Genomic DNA, 19,635 nt, shown 5'->3' with positions numbered 1-19,635 from the left:
TCGTCCGAGCATATCCCAGATGTGACGGTGGAAACTTCTACCGTACGATACTCTGCCCGCTCCGGCAGCCGATCATGCTGTTTGTCGGTGGCAGGAGAAGCCCTGCTCATGTGCTCGAATGGAATTACGCCTTATTGTCCTGTGGCACGGCCGAACGGCCTTTCCGCTCGACCCATAGACTCTTTTACCTTGAGCATCGAAAACACGACCCCTGGTCGGACTGTCTTTCGTCCGGTCCGGGAGACTCCTGGTTGGATATTCGGTCGGCCCGTCACTCCGCTCGGCACGACCTCTGTCCGCTCGGCACGACCTTGGGATTGACCCTCTTGACTATTGATCTCTACGTGTCATTGACCTCCCGTCAACGAGAGGCCCTCGCTCTTATCACCGAATCAGTATTGATAAGAGTTAAAATATTGTTAAAATATAATATTGATGCAGTTTGATCTATATTATAGCAATTAGATATTATAGTTGTTAAAATAGAGTGTTATCCTCATATGTAATGGTACATTCCCAGGAAGTTACAATATGGGGGACGAAAAGAATTTTTTATTTCTCACTATAAAAAAAATGATTAAAAATATTTTAGATTTCGCCTCTATATATTTTTCTTCAACTGGTCCATTCCTTTTAACAATCAAGGCCTGTCTCGACAGTGATGTCACGATATCATAAAAGCAATTTATTATTGATGGCTATTTTTACATCCATCCCCTTTAAATTACAAAAATACCCCCAAGTCCTATTTGTAACTATGGTTAAAATATCATATCCAAAGATTTTCATGCTTTCCAATAACTAATATATTTTGTTTTTGTGTAAAAGGGTAGTTAATTACACTATTATTATTTTTTATCCCTTTTAAAGACCTAAAAATATGAGCTTTAGTTGATATTCTTTAATATTAATTTTGGAGTCAAATATTATATGAAATTAAATATTACGTTACGAAGAAGAGTGTATATAAGTAAAAAATAAGAGTCAGAAATATAAAAAATGTCAAAAGTAGATGTGTAAATATAGTAGGATAAAAAAAAATTAAGGTTGTGCCTCATACATTTAAATAGTGTGAATAAACGTATTAATAAAAAAGATTAAAAAATAATCAATTATAAACTGATAAAATAGAATAAAATTAATTTAAATATAAATGAAAATATAATATGATACCGTGTCTAATTATTTTAAAGCACGGTTAGTGAAAACTTTAAAAAACAAATATAGAATAAATTAAGGATTCAAGTCTAAAAATAAAATATACTATCCTTCTCGAAACTCCGTCGGTAGTTTGTACATCAAATTGTTCGGGTAAGAATAAATGAATAAATAAGAATTAGAATGTAAATCCTAATAAAAATTAATATTTAAAAAATTATGGACTTTCGAAATGTTCATAAATTATTTTTAAAATTTATTTAGTGGGTAAAGTAGGAAGACGATCATTTAACTCAAATTAATAGAATAAATTTGAGCGGAGGAGTAATTTTGGAAGAGATTTTGCTAAATTACGGCGGGAAGAAGTCGGAGTAATCCGGAGAGTGGAGTGAAATAAATTGCCGTAAAAAGTGAGGAGGAGGAGGAGGAGGAGGGGGGAAAGTAATGGTAGTTGTTGGAGCTAAGGCCCGAGGCGGAGTTGTGAAGCATCTTTTTTTCTCTCTCTCTCACACACACAAAAGCGAGGCAGAGCATGGGTGTCATTGTAGTACATCTGCTCCCGTGTCGGCTTTGGCAGTTTGTTTGCATTGGCCCTTTGCGTGTCCGATTGCTGCAGCGTGGCGTTTGTTTTGCCCTTTTCTGAGGCGGAGAGGAGGACGGTATGGGCATATGGGACACTGCCAGACTCCAAGGAATCCACCACCCTTGCCTCAGCTGCTCCTGCTTTCTTCGCTCGCCCACTTCCACTGCGCTGCTGCGGCTGCTAAAGCTAGGGCAGGGCGACCTCGCCGCGGCTACTTTGACGGGGAGAAGAGGCTCCTCCTTTGCAGATCTGGCGGTGGCAGGCATCTGCGGGCTGTCAATTCTTTTCTTGAGATGGTAGATTGTCCCGAAAAGAGAGCTGCAATTTCTCCCCCTTTTTAAATATTCTCTACGCTCCTCCTCTGCGCAAGAGTGTGTGATTTTCCGAGGAAAGGTGGTTCTTTGGCGATCTTGCGGGGATTCAAGAAGGAAAAGAGTATGTTGATACCTTTAGCTTCCAGGATCTGACGGGCTTTTGATTTGTGACTATCTGGACTTTGATCCCGAGGCTTTCTGTTCGGATGGGTGCTTTGAACTAGTAATGGTACTAGCTAGCAAGAGCGTGTAATCTTTTGGGGGAGGAAAGTTGGTTCTCTGGCGATCTAGGAAACAAAATTAAGGCGATCTTGAGAGGGTTCAAGAAGGAAAGGAATATATTTCTGCCTTTTGGCTTCCAGGATCTGGCGGGCCTTGGATTGACGACTATCACGACGTAGGAAACTCTGGTTTTGCTCGGATTTCCCTGTTCGTGATGGCAGTTCGTGAAGTGATTGATACGGACGTGGTGACTGCAGCTAATTGATTGTCTATGCGAAGAACGTAAGAAAGTAACGAGCATGGCTACAAGACATCTTCTCTTTTGGGCGTTCTTCTGGCTACTGATTGGCTTCCTTTACCCGTCGTCGTCCGCCACACTGACGCCGTCCGGCATAAACTATGAAGGTCTGCGGCACTCTGTCACTTATTTTCTTTCTTCGATCTCCAATTCATGGACAACTTCTTCCAATCGAACGTGCGCTTAGCATGTGGTGTTTTCCTACTTTCGGATCTCCTTTGAACACCCCAACATTGTTGCCTGCGCTATTAAGCTTCAATCACTTCCGGTAGCAGTAAACTTAAAGGAAATTGGAAATGCAGAATGCAATTGATTAAAGGCTCAACCTAAATTACAGTTCTTACTCTATAGTCTATTCCATCTGTTGGTAGTTTGGTATTTCACTGTCTTCTAGACCTGCTCTGACTGTCTCATTTAATCACAATGCATCATAAATCGAATGATTCACATAGCTACTTGATCTTCTTCCCTGTTCCATGTTTATGAGTCTTTACCTGCTCTGACTGTCTCATTTAATTATCATGTGTCAGAAATTAAATGATTCACGTAGATGCAGCTATTTAATCTTCTTCCGTGTTCTTTGTTTATGAATCTTCTAGCAGACAAATTATTGTCAGTTGTCAATTAGCTGAAATGAGATATATGTTCTTCCTAACCATCTCCAAAGCACATCTTGTTTCTGACATTTGATTTTTTTTCTTTCTCTACAATTTTCAGTGGTAGCATTGATGGCAATAAAAATTGAATTAAATGACCCTTACAATGTTTTGGAGAATTGGGATATCAACTCAGTGGATCCATGTAGTTGGAGGATGGTCACCTGCTCAGCTGACGGATACGTGTCTGCTCTGTAAGGACAAACGCCAGTTGTGCAGGATTAAATTTATTTTCTTTCTTTTAATCACCTACTTATGTAAATCGTTTCTCTCTGTCATTGTCAGGGGACTACCCAGCCAAAGCTTGTCTGGTATACTATCACCTGGTATAGGAAATCTTACAAATCTTCAGTCTGTGTAAGCTGGAAAATTCTTCGTTCTTGTGGTTGCCACAGATTATATGATCTATTAGACAAATGATTATGACCCTCATGTGGAAATCATTCCTTGTATCAAGGGATAAGCATTGTCATAATTCAATTGAAGATTTATTAATGTTGATTGTTTCTGCAGGCTGCTCCAAAACAATGCATTGTCCGGTGCAATTCCTGCTGAGATAGGCAAACTGGAGAAACTCCAGACACTAGACTTGTCCAACAATCAATTCCGTGGCACTATTCCTAGTTCACTTGGCGACCTTAACAACTTGAATTACCTGTATGATATATTCATAATCAAAACATTGAGTTCTTTTTTAAATGATCATGTATCAATTATCCGGACCCGAAAATATGTGTCTTTCTTCTTTTTGTTTTTTCTTCCAGGCGATTGAACAACAATAGTCTTTCTGGACCTTGCCCAGATTCACTGTCCAACATCAGAGGTCTCACTCTCGTGTATGTCTTTTTCTTCCATTACTTTTTCAGTTGTCGCTGTAGTGGATCTCTGGCATACAAGACTAGCGCCATTTTGTTTTAAACTGAGGCTTTTATTGAATTGGTTGATAATGCTTACAGGGATCTTTCTTACAACAATTTAAGTGGTTCCTTGCCAAAAATATCTGCAAGAACATTTAAGTAAGCTATTGTTTTTTTCCTTGCTTTCTCACTTTGTTTTCTCTGAAAAGATGTGCACTCATTTGATCTATAGACTCTGACATGTAGCTCTTTTTTAATTTTTAATCAGCATTATTGGAAACTCCTTAATATGTGGATCAAATTTAGACATTAACTGCTCGTCTGGATCAGTGGATCCACTTTCATATCCACCGGAAGATTTAAAGTGTGAGCTAATTTTCTATTGTTTTACATGTTGGATTACAGTTCCTTCTTGAAAATAATTGAGTAATTCTTTTTTAACTAATCTAATTCAGATAGGTCACAACTCGGAGGAACAAGAAGCCGGCATGTTGCTATTGTATTTGGTGCAAGTGTTGGTTCGCTTACTTTTTTAGTGATTGTTATTGGCTTACTACTTTGGTGGAGATACAGACACAATCAACAGATATTTTATGATGTAAATGGTAAGAGACTTCACATTACAGTTCTCAAGCTTGAGCATCTATATTTCATATTCTGTCATTCTGTATTTTTTTCAGCCATTTGTTCAATATACAGTTAGTTTCTTTTCTTCAATCATTTGTACGATATATATTAATTAGCATTATTTTAGCAGAAACAATTGTTTTTGTCTGTCTGGAAAGCAAGGCCCATAAGCCTAGAGATTAATAATTTGTACCAACCAAAGCTAACAAACATCGTGTTATGGCCCTTGGATATGGATCGCGTAATGGGACGGTTTACCAGTTAATCGGTGGAATCAATTTTTGTCTTCTTGGTTTTACGATCTTGACAGCCTATGGTGGTAGGGATAATTTGAGGCTCATGGGATTAGAGAACCTCTTGATCTAGGGGGTTATTGCATTATTTCAGCCATTTAAATACAATTGACGTTCCTTTTCGACAAAGGAAGAAAACAAACAACGAATAAGAAAGGTTTTTTTTTTTACTAAAAATAAAAGATACTCGACTTAAATAAAATTCAATTACTATAGCTGAATCAATTCTCTTGATAACCACCCTTGTTTCTAAATTTGTTGTGTGTTTGATGTGCTCCAGATTATCTTTTATTGCATGAGCTTGCCCACAGTCCATAACACGTCGTAAGGTTCATATCTGTCAAATTTCTTCTGTTAATGAAGCTCTAATCTTCCAAATCATACTTCCTTTTCCAAGATCCAATTCAAGAAGCTCAACAGTAATTTACAATTAGCTTACTCTTTCAATCAGAAGAATGAGAAGTTGTGAATATGTATACTTTGATAATCATTCTCTAAGTTATTGATTAATGCATGATTTGATTCGAATAATAGAATTCATTTTTTTACTTATATTTGGTTTTATATGTCTATCCAAAATGTTGATATACTCATCGGTTGCAAATTTGTTCAATTCTAGAGCAATATGATCCAGAAGTTTGCTTGGGACACTTGAAGCTTTATTTGTTTAAGGAGCTACGAACAGCCACCAATAATTTCAATTCAAAAAATATTCTAGGTAAAGGAGGTTATGGAATTGTTTACAAAGGTTGTTTGCGGGATGGAACCATAGTGGCTGTTAAACGTTTGCGAGACTATAACAGCATTGGAGGTCTTCAATTCCAAACCGAGGTTGAAATGATAAGCTTGGCAGTTCATCGTCATTTACTCAAGCTTTGTGGATTCTGCACAACAGAGAATGAGAGGCTCCTTGTCTATCCTTACATGCCCAACGGGAGCGTAGCTTCTCAACTTAGAGGTGAATCCCCTATGCTTCTTACTTTCTCGATTGAATATGATTCCTGAAATTGCTTAAGAAAACAATGTCAAGACAGGTTGTGTATCATGATTGTTTCTATCCTTTATCGACAAGTAACTACACATCTCAATATCTTGGAAAAACAAGACATATGATGGATGTCTGATTAAGTTCCTAGTGATGAAATTGTTGTTGATTGTCTACCTTTTGATAAGGGAAAATTCGACCCTGCCTGTGTGCCCCAACGTTATGCCATAAGATGTATTAAATGTTTGATTTTTGCATAAATGTATGACTGGGTGGCTGATTCCTACCGGTTCTAAACAGCCGTGAGTGGGGATTAGAACCTTGTTTCTTATGTCACAAACGACGAATAATACATCCAACATTGTAGATTTCTTGAACTTGTAGATCCTTTTATTTGCTTGCTTTCACACCTCTACCATGCGATGATGCATGCCAACCTAGTGAAAGTTTGCTTATTGTCATTGTTGGATAGTTATATCAAATAATTAGCACGCTGCCCATGAACTGCTCTAATCTTGAAGATTTTTTTTCTTTGATTTCCGGCAGAGAATGTTCATGGAAGGCCAGCTTTAGATTGGTCAAGACGAAAGAGGATAGCATTGGGGACTGCCCGGGGATTATTATACCTACACGAGCAATGTGATCCAAAAATTATCCACCGTGATGTAAAAGCTGCAAACATTCTTCTCGATGAAGAATTCGAAGCAGTGGTTGGGGATTTCGGGCTGGCAAAACTTTTGGATCACCAGGAGTCGCATGTTACGACAGCAGTTCGCGGAACAGTGGGGCATATTGCTCCGGAATATCTTTCGACCGGACAGTCATCAGAAAAGACTGATGTTTTTGGTTTCGGCATACTATTACTCGAGCTGATTACCGGGCAGAAAGCATTGGATTTTGGGAGACTTGCAAACCAGAAAGGCCTCATGCTCGACTGGGTAAGTGTACTATTCTTTTAGTCGGAGTCTTCTTTAACAAGAGAGAGAATCATATGCTTCTTTCGATCCGTTTACTATGAAATTTATTTGTCAGTCCTTGAATACGCATGTACCATATTGGGGCAATAACTTCTTTCAGTTGTGTAGATTATACAAACAAATCTAAGTCAGCTAACTGAAAGTCACTATCCATGATATGTTCTTGTGTTTGTTTGCCCCCTGGCCTTTGCAGGTTAAAAAACTTCACCAAGAGAATAAACTGTACATGGTGGTCGACAAAGATCTCAAAAACAACTACGACAGAGTAGAGCTCGAAGAGATGGTTCAAGTGGCTCTTCTTTGCACACAATTCCATCCATCACAACGCCCCAAGATGTCAGAAGTCGTGCGAATGTTGGAAGGCGACGGGCTTGCGGAGAAGTGGGAAGCTACACAGAAGGCTGATACACCCAAGTCTCAATCCTCGGAGCAGCCAACACATCAGTATGCTGACTTGATGGACGACTCGTCGATGGTATTAGAAGCAATTGAACTTTCAGGCCCTCGGTGACAGAGACTCGAAACATTGTACAATGTAAATGTGATTCTTTTCGGGTTTTTTTCGTTGGGTAGTGATAACAGTTTCACGTTGCGGTCTCTCGACTCTTGCGACTCAACACATTGTATCGAGGGAAGAGGTGTACAAATAAAGGTAACAGAATTTAAATGTTTTTGTTTGGTTTCTTGCTTACATTGTTTGATGTTGAAGAATATGCCTTGTGGTTTGAACAAATGGAATTTTAATTTAAATCACGCATCGTATATGTAATATAATACATAAATATATATAAATTAGTGTCTTAGATTTATAAATTGGACTTAGTAAGGATGTATCAGGTTCATGCAGTAATACAATATAAAAGTATAAAAGTGATGTTTGAAATTTTCAGTATCATTTAGTGTTTCAGGCTTATAAATTGACTTGATAATGGTCCTATGAGTTATTGTAATGGATTTTTTATATTAGATATTAAATTGATAACAATATTATATTTGATTTTAGTCAAAATCTAATATCAAACTTAATGTCAGACTAAAAAGAACTATAAAAATATATATTTTTATATATAAAAAATAATATTAACATAATTTTATTTTAACCTTCCTCAAAATTAGTTAGTAGTGGATTTTCAACCATTTAAGCACGGTTTATAATTGAATCAAGATATAAAGCTAATCCCATCATATTAAATGTTTTAGTTAATTTTTTTTAAAAGAATTATATTATCATGTATCTATTTAATTTAATTCTTAAAATTTTATATTGATATATTAATTAATGTTATTGAATAAATGTTGCCTTAAAATACTAATTCTTTTATAAAATTTAAGCGTAAAAATTAAAGAGCTTCTGTCCCAAATTATGTGATCATCGAGAAGGCACATTTGATTCCCAAAATACTTTTTTATCCGACTTTGGTATGGATAGTTACCATATGTAAAAACTACCAAATTGTTACCATGCACAGAAGTTAATATAATATTATATCTTACTTTCGATGATACTGTAGTAACTAATCATTCATCATTTTTATAGGATGAGATTCTCTGGATCACAATCCCTGATCCATTTTTAGATCAGGGATTGTTGATAGGTGATATCTCATGGATCCTATCTGTATAACAGGTAGAGTCCATGAATTTTCATCTATGAGTGAAGTGGTCCATTCTCTAGATTGTACTTTGCGGTCCAGAGAATCTGACCTCCATTTTTATACATTATGGAAGACACTAAATAAATATTATAATTATTTTAAAATTTTTTTAATAAAATTTAAATATTTTTTTATCAATTTAAAAATTATTTTGATATAATAATATTTCAAGTTTAAGATTTTAAAATTTAGAATTTAACCATAAGTGTATAGTAGCTATCTGTATTTATTATAATATATAAAAGTTAATAACTACTAATGTACAAACTATTTGATTGGGGCTATAACTTTATATCTACTATAAATTTTAAATTTTAGATTCTAAATTATAAATCGTAAAATCATTTGAAAATAATTGTAACTAGTTTATTCTCTTAGAACTTTATTTAAAATTATAGTAATTTTAATAAAAATATTTAATTAAAATTATCAACAAAACGAATTAGATAAAAAGGTAATTTAAATATAAAATATAAGATGGAATGTGTTTTTTATATTTTTCAAAGGGGCCTTCCCATGATAAAAAAAAATAAAGGCAGTTTTTTTTTGTCAAAATTTAATTCTATCGCCCCAAGTAAACACGCAGTGGGTGCGGACGCCGTGGACAACCATGCGACCTCCAACGATCCCGCTTAAACCCTACTTTACTTAAACCCTCGCTCTCTCCCTCGTCGCTCTCGCCTTGCTCTCGCATCCCCCATGGCGGCATTTCTCCGGCGGCGGCCGAACTCTATTCCTCTCTTGGTAGCCACTCTACCTGCTTGCCTTCGTCTTCGGCCGCTCCATCCCTCTGGAGTGCGCTCCGTCGGGAGCGCCGCCACGTTGAACTTCGCTTACGCTACTTCGGATCAGGCGGCGGAACCTTCGCCTGGGCGAAAGGTTCTCGAGACCTTCAGGGAGGAGTTCGAGGTTGGATCCGGCACCGTCTCCATCGAGACCGGCAAGATTGCTAGGTTTGCGAACGGAGCGGTTGTCATCACTATGGATGAGACTAATGTTCTCTCCACTGTTGCATCAGCCAGAGGTGATGGAACTCGCGACTTTTTGCCCCTCACGGTATGCATGCGCTGTGTATTTTTTTTTATATTGATTTTGGGAAAAATTAGTGACTTTGAAGTTGAATTTTGGTTCGATCATTTCATGGTTTGTTAATGCTTCTATTTTTAACGCGTAAAAGTTGAACTTTTAACGCTTATATTTTCATATGGGCGATTAAAACGTTCAGTAAGCAGTGAAGCTTACAAGCGATTAAAGAAAAAATAGTTGTCTGTGTCTCTGTGATCCTTTTTTTCCCCAGTACTTCATCATAGCAAATTTAGAAATTAATCAACTAGATTGTCCATCAAAGGTGAAAAATGTATCGGCGTATTTAGTTTACCTCCACCATCTAGATATCAGTTGAAGGAATGCCTTTCTGTTTTTTTTTTTCGGTTTCTATAGTTGGTACGGATAATTCTCTAATGTAAAAATCCCTCCAAAATGTCTCTGGTCAAATATGTCAGGATTGGGTTTAATGTACAAAGTTAAAGTTTTGTTTATCTTACTTGTGAGGTAGTGGTGGAAATTGATTGTTCATCTCTGCACAAATGACTATTGTATATAGTTATTTATCTTTATTCTAAAAGCCTGATATTGTGTGTTTGAAGGCATATTGTTAAACTCCATATAGCCTTTGGTTCATCTCACAAGTACTCAATACTTGTTCAACTTTGTTTCTCTTGTGCTCAGCTGTTTCTCTTCTAGGTATGTTTTCACTTCAAATGATTTGTGATTTGTCTTGTCTAAGGTTGACTATCAAGAAAAACAATATGCTCAAGGTGCAATTCCTACAACATTTATGCGGAGGGAGGGAGCTCCCAAGGAACGAGAACTTTTATGTGGACGTCTTATAGATCGTCCTCTTCGTCCACTATTCCCTCGTGGTTTTTACCATGAAGTTCAGGTTAACTTTGCTAAAGAAAGTATTCAAAAAGACTTTGCTCTTATATCCCGATCAGTTTATTAGTATTCACTCATGGTATGCAGGTTACGGCAAATGTTCTTTCTTCGGACGGGAAGCAAGATCCAGATGTCATGGCAGCTAATGCTACATCTGCTGCTCTCATGCTATCTGATATCCCTTGGAATGGTCCAATTGGGGTTATTCGTGTGGGGAGGATCGATGGGAAATTTATTTTTAATCCAACTATGGATGAGGTATTATTTTGGAGTGTGTGTGTGTGTGTGTGTGTGGCATTTTCCTTGTTTATGGTGGCTCATTTGTATGCTTCTGCTACCAGGTATATTATAGTTAGAATTATTGCGTTAAGTCCAATTGAAATGTGATTTTGTGGGCTTAACTTTCTTCCATACTGTGCAGCTAAGCCTCAGTGACATCAATTTGGTGTATGTTTTCCTAAGTCCTGATTGTTTTGAAATGTGATTTTGCGGGCTGAAATAATTTTTTCATACTGTGCAGCTAAGTCTTAGTGACCTCAATTTGGTTTATGCGTGTACCAAGGATCGTACCCTAATGATAGATGTACAGGCGCGAGAGATCACAGAAAAGGATCTCCAAGCTGGATTAAAATTAGCACATCCAGAGGTGGTAATATTTAATTTTATTAGATTTATTTGACTTCACCATGAGTCCTAATAGATTGTATTTTGGAGTTCAGGCTGTCAAATACATAGATCCTCAAGTTAGGCTGGCTGAAAAAGCAGGAAAGAAGAAGAGAGAATATAAGCTCTCAATGATTTCTGATATCACATTGGAGAAAATAAGGAACATAGCAGAAGCACCTATTCAAGCTGTATTTACTGATCCAAGTTATGGAAAGGTGCATCAATGAACCATTATTATTTTTGTTTGATTATCAAAATATTGGTTTTGCCTACATTCCAATAGGCTTACAGTGAATAACAATGTAGTTTTTTTTTAAAACTACCGTTACAGATTCTTTATCCTTCCAATGTGCTATGAAACTAATGAAAACATTATGGGTCATATCTTGTCAGTTTGAGCGTGGTGAAGCATTGGACCAAATCACTCAAACTGTTAAGGCAAAACTGGAGGAAGATTGTGACGAGGATAGCTTAAAAGTCCTTCCAAAAGCAGTTGACACAGTTAGGAAAGAGGTACTGATTTTGTCCAAAATTCCGCTTCCGTGCTTTGTTAATTATTTATGTATGTTGAAATGTTCAATGCTGGATCCATTTTGAAGTCCAACAAACTTTCAGTCATCGACTTGTAAAAGGTTAAAATGGAGGTTGGTTTTGTCTACTTGGATTTGCTAAAATCATATAGAACAGCACATGTATCTTTGAATTCGTCAAATAGCTTAATAATTTACCCTTATAACTATTGTCCCATGATAGTTTGTTTGATACTTTGGTTTAAGTGATAATTTGAACAACTTCAATTCTTTCATTTCTCAACTTTATATGGGAGGGATGCCATTACCACAACTAGGTTTTTTATAATCTTTAAGTCTGTTATACTAACCTTCTTTCCCTCAGGCATCTTAAGAAGGTTATTTTCTTCCATGTAATATACTGATTTGACTGCACACTTGCACTTGAGAAATTACTTGTTTGTAGTCTTCAGAAAACAATTGTGTTCAATTTGAGAAAAACTCACTAAAAATTGTCACGATTTGTATTTTAGCACATTGTGTTCAATTTGATTTTGTTGAAAGTAATGGAAAGGCTGTTCTTTTTAATCATGTTTGTATACTCCAAGAAAATCCTTCTGTAAAATTTTTTTGTTTCTTTGTATTAATCCGTTACATGAATAGATCATCCGTCGAAGGATTATCGATGAAGGATTTCGAGTAGATGGCAGAAAACTTGATGAGGTTAGACCTTTGTATTGTGAATCTGGAATATATCCTATGCTGCATGGATCTTCACTCTTCTCGCGTGGAGATACTCAAGTAAGTCGAATTTTTACTCTTTTATCCTGTATGTGAAACATTTATTTGTTTGACATATGAAGTTGCTGTAGATTAATGGTTCCATCAAACAAAATGACCAGCTTTCTGATCATAGGTCCTATGCACTGTCACACTTGGGGCTCCTGGAGATGCACAACGTTTAGACTCAATAGTTGGGCCGCCAAAAAAGCGCTTCATGCTTCATTACAGCTTTCCCCCATTCTCTATCAATGAAGTTGCTAAACGAGGTGGATTGAATAGGCGAGAAGTTGGACATGGTATTTCATCTTGTCACTTAATTCTTGGAAAATTGCACTGTTATTTTTTTTACCTAGACATTACTTTTAGTTTATTCTTGGTATGAAGTGATGTCTCCTATAATATACACAAGGAGTTGAACTTAAGAATATGCATAGTTATCGTTTGCGGTTTGAGGTTGGGTGCACTAATTTTGACAGAAGCTGGCAGTGCTTTATAGCACATCTGACGGGAAATTCACATTTTTTTTTGCTCTAAGATTGTTATTTATTTTGTTTTCCCTGCTGACATACTCTGTCAGTGGTCTGTCTTATGAATGTGGATTTATAAGAAAATGTTCTGTCACGTGAAGTGCAGACCATGTAGGAAAAACAAGGGCATAAAAGTTAGTGGTACCACTAGAGTTGAGATGAGAGTAATGCAGTGAATATGATGGGTTTGATAAAAGGATAGATTATGATGTTTCCTTTTTGGAAATTAGGGTTTAACCCCAACAAAGGATAAAAAAAGAAATGTGGTTATGATGACAATGGCATATTTAAAGAGCAAATAATGGTTATTTTGAGATGGTAAGTTGACTAGAATTGTTAGATAAATTAGTGGGATTGCTCACATTATTTTATTAAACGATTGTTTTCAATTGAATGCTGTGAAGCATCGCGTTAAACTTGAATGCTGGAAGATAACCGTAACAAATCCCAAATAGATGAGGCAATATTGATTTTTCGCTTGGTTTTTTTTTGTTAGGATCAAAAGAATTCAGATATCTTCAAAATAGTATGATATTGCCTACTTTGGGCCTAACCCTTATGATTTTATTTTTAGGTTCTACCCAAAATGCTTCATACTAATGAAGATATTTTTCCCTTATAAGTCCATGATCCTTTCCATGTGTTTTCAACGTGGGATTTTATTTGCAACCATTGCAACCCAACAATCCCCCCTCCCTCAAACGAATGACCTCCCTCTTAAGTCTATCCTTTTGATGTCATTCCCATCAGGACTTTTCTGCCCCACGGTTCAACCGACTTACTAGGACTTCTTTGCCTCTCAATCCATCCGACCTACTAGGACTTTCTTGCCCCTCAATCCATTCGACCTATTAGGACTTCCTTGCCCCTCAGTCCAACCGACTTACTAGGTCTTCCTTGTCTAGCCGTAGCTAGGACTTCTTTGTCGCGTGTCAGGTCGCCTTGATCTAGACGTGGGACTCCCATTTTCTTTGTTAAAGGTCAATATTTCACACACATGGATCTATTAGACCATGATTTGTGCACATTGGTGGTTAGTTCTTCTAGCGGTTCGAGCTCTGATATCAATTGTTAGGACCAAATGAATTTAGATATCTCTACAATGGTATGATATTGTTCACTTTGGGCTTAAGTCCTCATGACTTTTGTTTTGGGGCTTTACCCAAAAGACTTTATACCAATGGAGATATCTTTCCCTTACAAGTATGATCCTTTCCATGCATTTGCAACTATTGCAATCCAACACTTTTTGTGTGATAGTCAAAATGCAAGTAATTGCATTAGATAAAAAATGAACATTTATATAATATATGTCTTTTCTTTTTTGGGGGTACTTTGGCTTCCTCTTTAACTTCAACGTCAAATCATTGTATAGGTTGAGCCATAGGTGAGAAATTATAGTTTTTTTTGCTTGTGTTGTATTATTAGGTCAGAATAATGGAACCCATAGGTCATGATATTCAAGATCGTGTGGGAGTAGATGAAACCTGAAAAAATCTTTTCTGCATTTCCTCTTATATTTTCTTTTTTGTATTCAAAGAAGTGGCATATACCATATCTCATGGAATAAATACCCTATTAAGAATTTGTCTGGATGCATTTGCTCAGCGTAGGAGTGTTTCTCTGTTATAGTGAATTGCCAGATAATATAATGCAATTTCTTGAGTTTTTACTAATTATTTTTCTTCTCAGGCCTGTTACTATGACATTTTTCTTTAACAGGAACACTTGCAGAGAAGGCTTTGCTTGCCCTACTACCTCCAGAGGATGATTTTCCATATACTGTTCGTGTGAATTCTGAAGTTATGGCTTCTGATGGTTCAACATCAATGGCAACAGTATGTGGAGGTACCATCACCCTGCTAATTGTGCACTTATCTTTCTGCTGATATTTCTATTACAGATATGTCTGCTCAAAGCTATGCAATGTTTCAGTTGTACAGAAAATTGTATTTTTTGCATCTAGTGTGTTTTTGACTGGGCAAAATTTTGGTGCATTTTAAATATTCTCTGTAGGGAGTATGGCTTTGATGGATGCTGGCATTCCAGTTAGGGAACATGTAGCTGGAGTTTCAGTGGGTCTTATTAGTGATGTGGATCCATCGACTGGAGACATTACTGATTATCGTATACTGACAGACATATTGGTAAGCACATATTGCCTTTATCAAATGTTTCTGTTTGATTATAGAAGACTGTACCAGCAATATGATTACAATGGTCAACTAATCAAAAGGGGTTTTTATTTGACCATTATCATTTTTTTAATCTTACCTATCTCTGAAATTTCTCTATGCCTCCACCAGACCACCACCCACCTCACTATGATATTGTCTTTTTATTTTCTTTCTCATTTCCTGTTTTTTTTCTCTAGTTTAGTTTCATATGGTTCTTTCCTCTTCCTCTTATGTTTCCTGCCTCCTGTTCAATATAAATATTATATCTTGTCTTTTGTCTAAAGCTTTAGGTAGCATAGTTGTGTAACGCTTTAAATATATCAGTTGTAACCCTATTTGGTAAATAATAATAAGATACTTAAGTTTTAACTCCTTCCATTCTCTTTGTCTGCTTCCCTGCTGACTAGTAGAGTGTGGTACACTATGTCTGCTGGAACATACTGATTTAAAATTCTTGATTACTTCTTGTCATAAATATAATGTCTCATTCCTTAACATATCTTTGTTCCTTAACATGCTTGTCCGTGTGCTTGATTCTTCTGGGTTTGCAGGGTCTTGAAGATCACCTTGGGGACATGGACTTCAAAATTGCAGGAACTAAGAAAGGGATTACTGCAATCCAACTTGATATAAAACCTGCTGGAATACCTCTAGACATTATTTGTGAGAGTTTAGAACCTGCAAGAAAGGGTCGTATTCAAATTCTTAATCGCATGGAAGAGAAAATAAGTGTGCCTCGTGCAATGGATGATGGAAGCACACCTAAATTAGGTTTCTCACAGTTTTTTTTTCCCTTTATAGTTGATTTGTTTGCTACTACTTTTGGTTAAAAAAAGAGGAAAAACTTGTTTTGCTTCCCTAATAACCTGCCCCTCTCCAGCCACCTTCAAACTTAATCCTGAATCTCTTCGACGATCTCTTGGGTTTTTGAATTCTCAAAGAAAGCGGATCGAACAAGAAACAGGTGCCTGATCAAAACTAATACCTTTGATTTCCTGTGTTTTTTGGTTGTAAATTTGGTGTTTACCTCACATTGGAGGAATTCTTAGTCAATTTAATTGGGGTTAGTGCTGTTGATTTGTTTGGATTCACTATGATATAATTATAGAATGGAGATTTACATGGTAATATATGAGGAAAAAAAATCAATTAACTCAATCTGCTCTGATCTGAGTAGAAGATCTTAAAGTTGCAGGTCTGGAACAATGCTCTACGTTCATTTTAATTCAACATATTCTGTTTGCGCATGAAGACCACTCTCCACTTCTCTGTGGCAAAGTCTTTTGACTTGAATATTCTAGTAATGCAAGACACAACATCTAGTTGTGTTATTGGTAGTAGTTTTTGTTCTTCATGATGTTAATAACTATTGACACTTGTAATTTTGTTTGTCACTTCACAACATACATTCATGAAACTCAATACTTAAATAATTAACAAGAATTTTTCATATAAGGTTGGAAATTTATTGCTCACATAGTCACATTATACAAATATTTGTCATTGATTAGTTTGTGCTATAAGTAGTGTTTATTGCTCACGTACTGGATGCTTTCTGAAAAATTATTACTTTTGATAAATGGTGATAGTCCACTCTGTGCATTCTTCCTATATGGTAAATTTATGCTCTTCTCCTTAAAAGTATGCTTATTGAAATCTTTTTATTATCTTGGAAACAAGTTTCTGCAAATGCTCGTTAAGTTTCTTACTTTAGGCAAATGACTTCAGTTAATATAGAGACAAGGATCTTCACTGACTAATCTTTACTCTTTCAAGGCGCACGCATTTCTGTAAGTGATGGGACAGTCACTATTGTTGCTAAAAATGGATCTATTATGGAAAAAGCTCAAGAAAAGGTACTGATTTGAAACTTGAATGGAAATGATAGTTTGTGATCCGGGCATGATACATCAATCGGACTAGTCTTTAAAAAGTACTCTCCTATAGTTTCTTGTCCATTCTACTTCTGGAAATTGTTACTCATTCAATCTTGGTATATGAATTTCTTATTAGAACACAAATCTAGATACAAATTATTCATTTGACAGCTTGTGAGTTGTGATTATCTAAAGACATCGTCATTTTTATTTTCGACTTGCATTTTCAGCCTCCAGTGATTTAGCTGTTTTGTTATCTAAATTTGTAGCCAAAAAAGTGCGATATTGCTATTTCTTACTTATTTTCAATTGTAGCCAACATAATCGTAACTGTTTCTGAAGTCATTGCACTTGCAAACTTACACATATTGTTGCAGATCACTTTTCTCATAGGACGTGAAATTGAAGTTGGTGGCATATACAAAGGTGTTATTTCTTCAGTTAAAGAATATGGTGCTTTTGTTGAGTTCAATGGCGGCCAACAAGGTCTTCTCCACATTTCTGAGTTGACACATGAACCAGTAAGTCATGCTATTCTATTTATATATCTCTTCTTTTAGAGTTTTTCTTATCATTTCTGTTACGAAAGACATCTATGCTGGATGAATGTGCCACATTCCTTCGTAGCACATGAATGCACCACATCACTTTTGCTAAAAATGATTTCGTGTCTTGTTGATTGGTGGGAGTCTCATTCATCCTAACATTAATCATATGCTCACGGGATATATTTGAAGTTGCGCTGTGCATGAGATAGATTCTTCCTCCCCACATTTCAATGATTTAGATCGGGGCAATAAATTTAGAATAAAATACATATGAATTATATATATATATATATATATATATACAGGATTGATCTGCTGCGGACAAAGCCCGTGCGGACCGCTGCGGACATGCTTCCTGATCGGTCACCAGACCAATCAGGGAACCTCCTGATCGGTCTGGTGACCGATCAGGAAGCATGTCCGCAATGGTTCGCACGATATAATGTGGGCGTGTCTTAAATCGGAGTCAGGAAAATTGCTATCCCCATTCTTGAAAAAAAAAAATATGGAACCGTCACATTAGTGGCCCCCCTAGAGTCGGTCCCACGGATATGGAGGGAGGTAAATATAGGTATACAGCTGAAAGCGCATAGCCGGGACACTAACCCCAGGCAATGACATCCCGAGGATCGAACCCTGGACCTCTCGGCCACGAAACCATGCGCCCCCAACTGTGCTACGCCCTGGGGACACTATCCCCATTCTTGAAGCTAAGAGGCATGGAGGATGTGAATCCAACGCTTTAGTACCAACTACATAGTAGTCAAGTATCTTTATCGATAGTTTTACAATTTCTAATAAAGAATTTTGTTCATTCGTGGGATTGTGCCTCATAGTGTATAATTTTTCTATATTTCAGGTCATGTATAATTTCTATTCTTGCTGTAGCTCTTGATGATGTTTCCTTTTTCAGGTATCGAAAGTTTCTGATGTTTTGTCTGTCGGACAAGAGTTGTCTGTGATGTGCATTGGGCAGGATATCAGGGGAAACATCAAACTCTCATTGAAGGCTACTATCCCAAAGAAAGGTTCTCCCGATAAGCAAGATCCTGTTCCTGCAAAACCATCAGCGAACGTTGGGGTCTCACCGTCAGAAGACGTAGCCACCTGCACAGAAAGCTCGACTCCGTCAATACTAATACGGAGTGCTGCAGAGTGTGAAGCTCAGGAACGTGCTGCTGTTCAACATACCAAAGCCAAATCTCGAAAGCAGGTCAGCTCTCCCAGGCCTTATGATCCGTCATCAGCGCCTCAAAACCTTGAGGAGTCGAGTGTGAAGAAGAAGAGACAAAGCAAGAAAGAGAAAGAAAAAGAGGTTTCCGATGGAACCAAAACCAAACGTAAGGCTTCTACACGAAAAAGTGTTTCCCACGCTGATGATGGAGACAGCAAGTCTAAACCTAGTGCGCAAGCACAATCACTGAAGATTGGTGATAGATTGCCAGCAAAGGTATATCAGATCCGCACGCATGGTCTTGTACTCGAACTAAGTGGTGGAACACGGGGAATGTACAAATTTGAGGTACTCTCTTTCTCTAGTACTAATTTTCTCGGTACACCACTAAATGGTTCGGTTTTGGGTCTCAGGTAAACGGTAGACGGGATTTCGAGGTAGGTAAAGAGCTTCAAGTGAGGTGCTCAAGCTTTTCTACCAAGGGAATTCCAGTGTTTTCACTGTCAGAGAATGAGTGATATTGCGGCCAACGATAAGTTTAGCCAGAGGTAACTCTCTTATTGATCTCAACAGACCCAGATCATCAAAATCTACAAGAACATCAGAAATGGTAGGGACTGTCTTGATAAATTAAACGTCAACTGGAAGAGGATCTTCTTCTTTTGTTCAGTCAGCTGATGTGCTCTATTTCACTACTGCCACACTTATCCAGCATACGCTTTTGGTATTGAATCAACATTTTTTTTAATTGCTGCCAAACATTTTGCTCATTTGGACTTGTTTAGCGTATTCTACTCGTAAATCTGACCAA

At 37.0% G+C, this 19,635-nt stretch overlaps 2 protein-coding genes across 2 annotated transcripts; both read left to right on the top strand.

The window, feature by feature from the left end:
* The first annotated feature begins 1,667 nt into the window (after nt 1-1,667).
* LOC122045863 (protein NSP-INTERACTING KINASE 3-like) lies at nt 1,668-7,683 on the top strand. Its single transcript, XM_042606260.1, has 11 exons — nt 1,668-2,682; nt 3,293-3,425; nt 3,517-3,588; nt 3,745-3,888; nt 3,996-4,067; nt 4,188-4,247; nt 4,357-4,454; nt 4,544-4,693; nt 5,628-5,966; nt 6,540-6,931; nt 7,164-7,683. The coding sequence occupies exons 1-11, from the start codon at nt 2,577-2,579 to the stop codon at nt 7,479-7,481; spliced, it is 1,884 nt and encodes a 627-aa protein (XP_042462194.1). The 5' UTR covers nt 1,668-2,576; the 3' UTR covers nt 7,482-7,683.
* A 1,549-nt stretch (nt 7,684-9,232) lies between these two features.
* Nucleotides 9,233-19,594, top strand: LOC122045861 (polyribonucleotide nucleotidyltransferase 2, mitochondrial-like). The gene is made up of 16 exons (XM_042606259.1): nt 9,233-9,681; nt 10,412-10,567; nt 10,651-10,821; nt 11,084-11,209; nt 11,283-11,444; nt 11,623-11,742; nt 12,402-12,539; nt 12,655-12,817; nt 14,771-14,896; nt 15,065-15,195; nt 15,777-15,996; nt 16,106-16,189; nt 17,002-17,081; nt 17,480-17,623; nt 18,564-19,172; nt 19,238-19,594. Exons 1-16 carry the CDS (start codon nt 9,325-9,327, stop codon nt 19,340-19,342), a joined length of 2,892 nt encoding a protein of 963 aa, XP_042462193.1. The 5' UTR covers nt 9,233-9,324; the 3' UTR covers nt 19,343-19,594.
* The last annotated feature ends 41 nt before the right edge of the window (nt 19,595-19,635 follow it).

This window comes from Zingiber officinale, chromosome 2B (genome assembly GCF_018446385.1).
Source record: "Zingiber officinale cultivar Zhangliang chromosome 2B, Zo_v1.1, whole genome shotgun sequence".
NCBI lineage: Eukaryota > Viridiplantae > Streptophyta > Magnoliopsida > Zingiberales > Zingiberaceae > Zingiber > Zingiber officinale.
Note: the sequence above shows the minus strand (reverse complement) of the source record. Positions and strands in the feature narration are given on the sequence as shown.

Excerpts from the sequence above, each read along its gene's own strand:
- LOC122045863 (XM_042606260.1), top strand. The coding sequence starts at position 2,577 with ATGGCTACAAGACATCTTCTCTTTTGGGCGTTCTTCTGGCTACTGATT. Across the intron at positions 3,889-3,995 it reads CTTAACAACTTGAATTACCT|GCGATTGAACAACAATAGTC; the intron begins GTATGATATATT and ends TTTTTCTTCCAG. Across the intron at positions 4,694-5,627 it reads GATATTTTATGATGTAAATG|AGCAATATGATCCAGAAGTT; the intron begins GTAAGAGACTTC and ends GTTCAATTCTAG.
- LOC122045861 (XM_042606259.1), top strand. The coding sequence starts at position 9,325 with ATGGCGGCATTTCTCCGGCGGCGGCCGAACTCTATTCCTCTCTTGGTA. Across the intron at positions 15,196-15,776 it reads GTATACTGACAGACATATTG|GGTCTTGAAGATCACCTTGG; the intron begins GTAAGCACATAT and ends CTGGGTTTGCAG. Across the intron at positions 17,624-18,563 it reads CTGAGTTGACACATGAACCA|GTATCGAAAGTTTCTGATGT; the intron begins GTAAGTCATGCT and ends TTCCTTTTTCAG.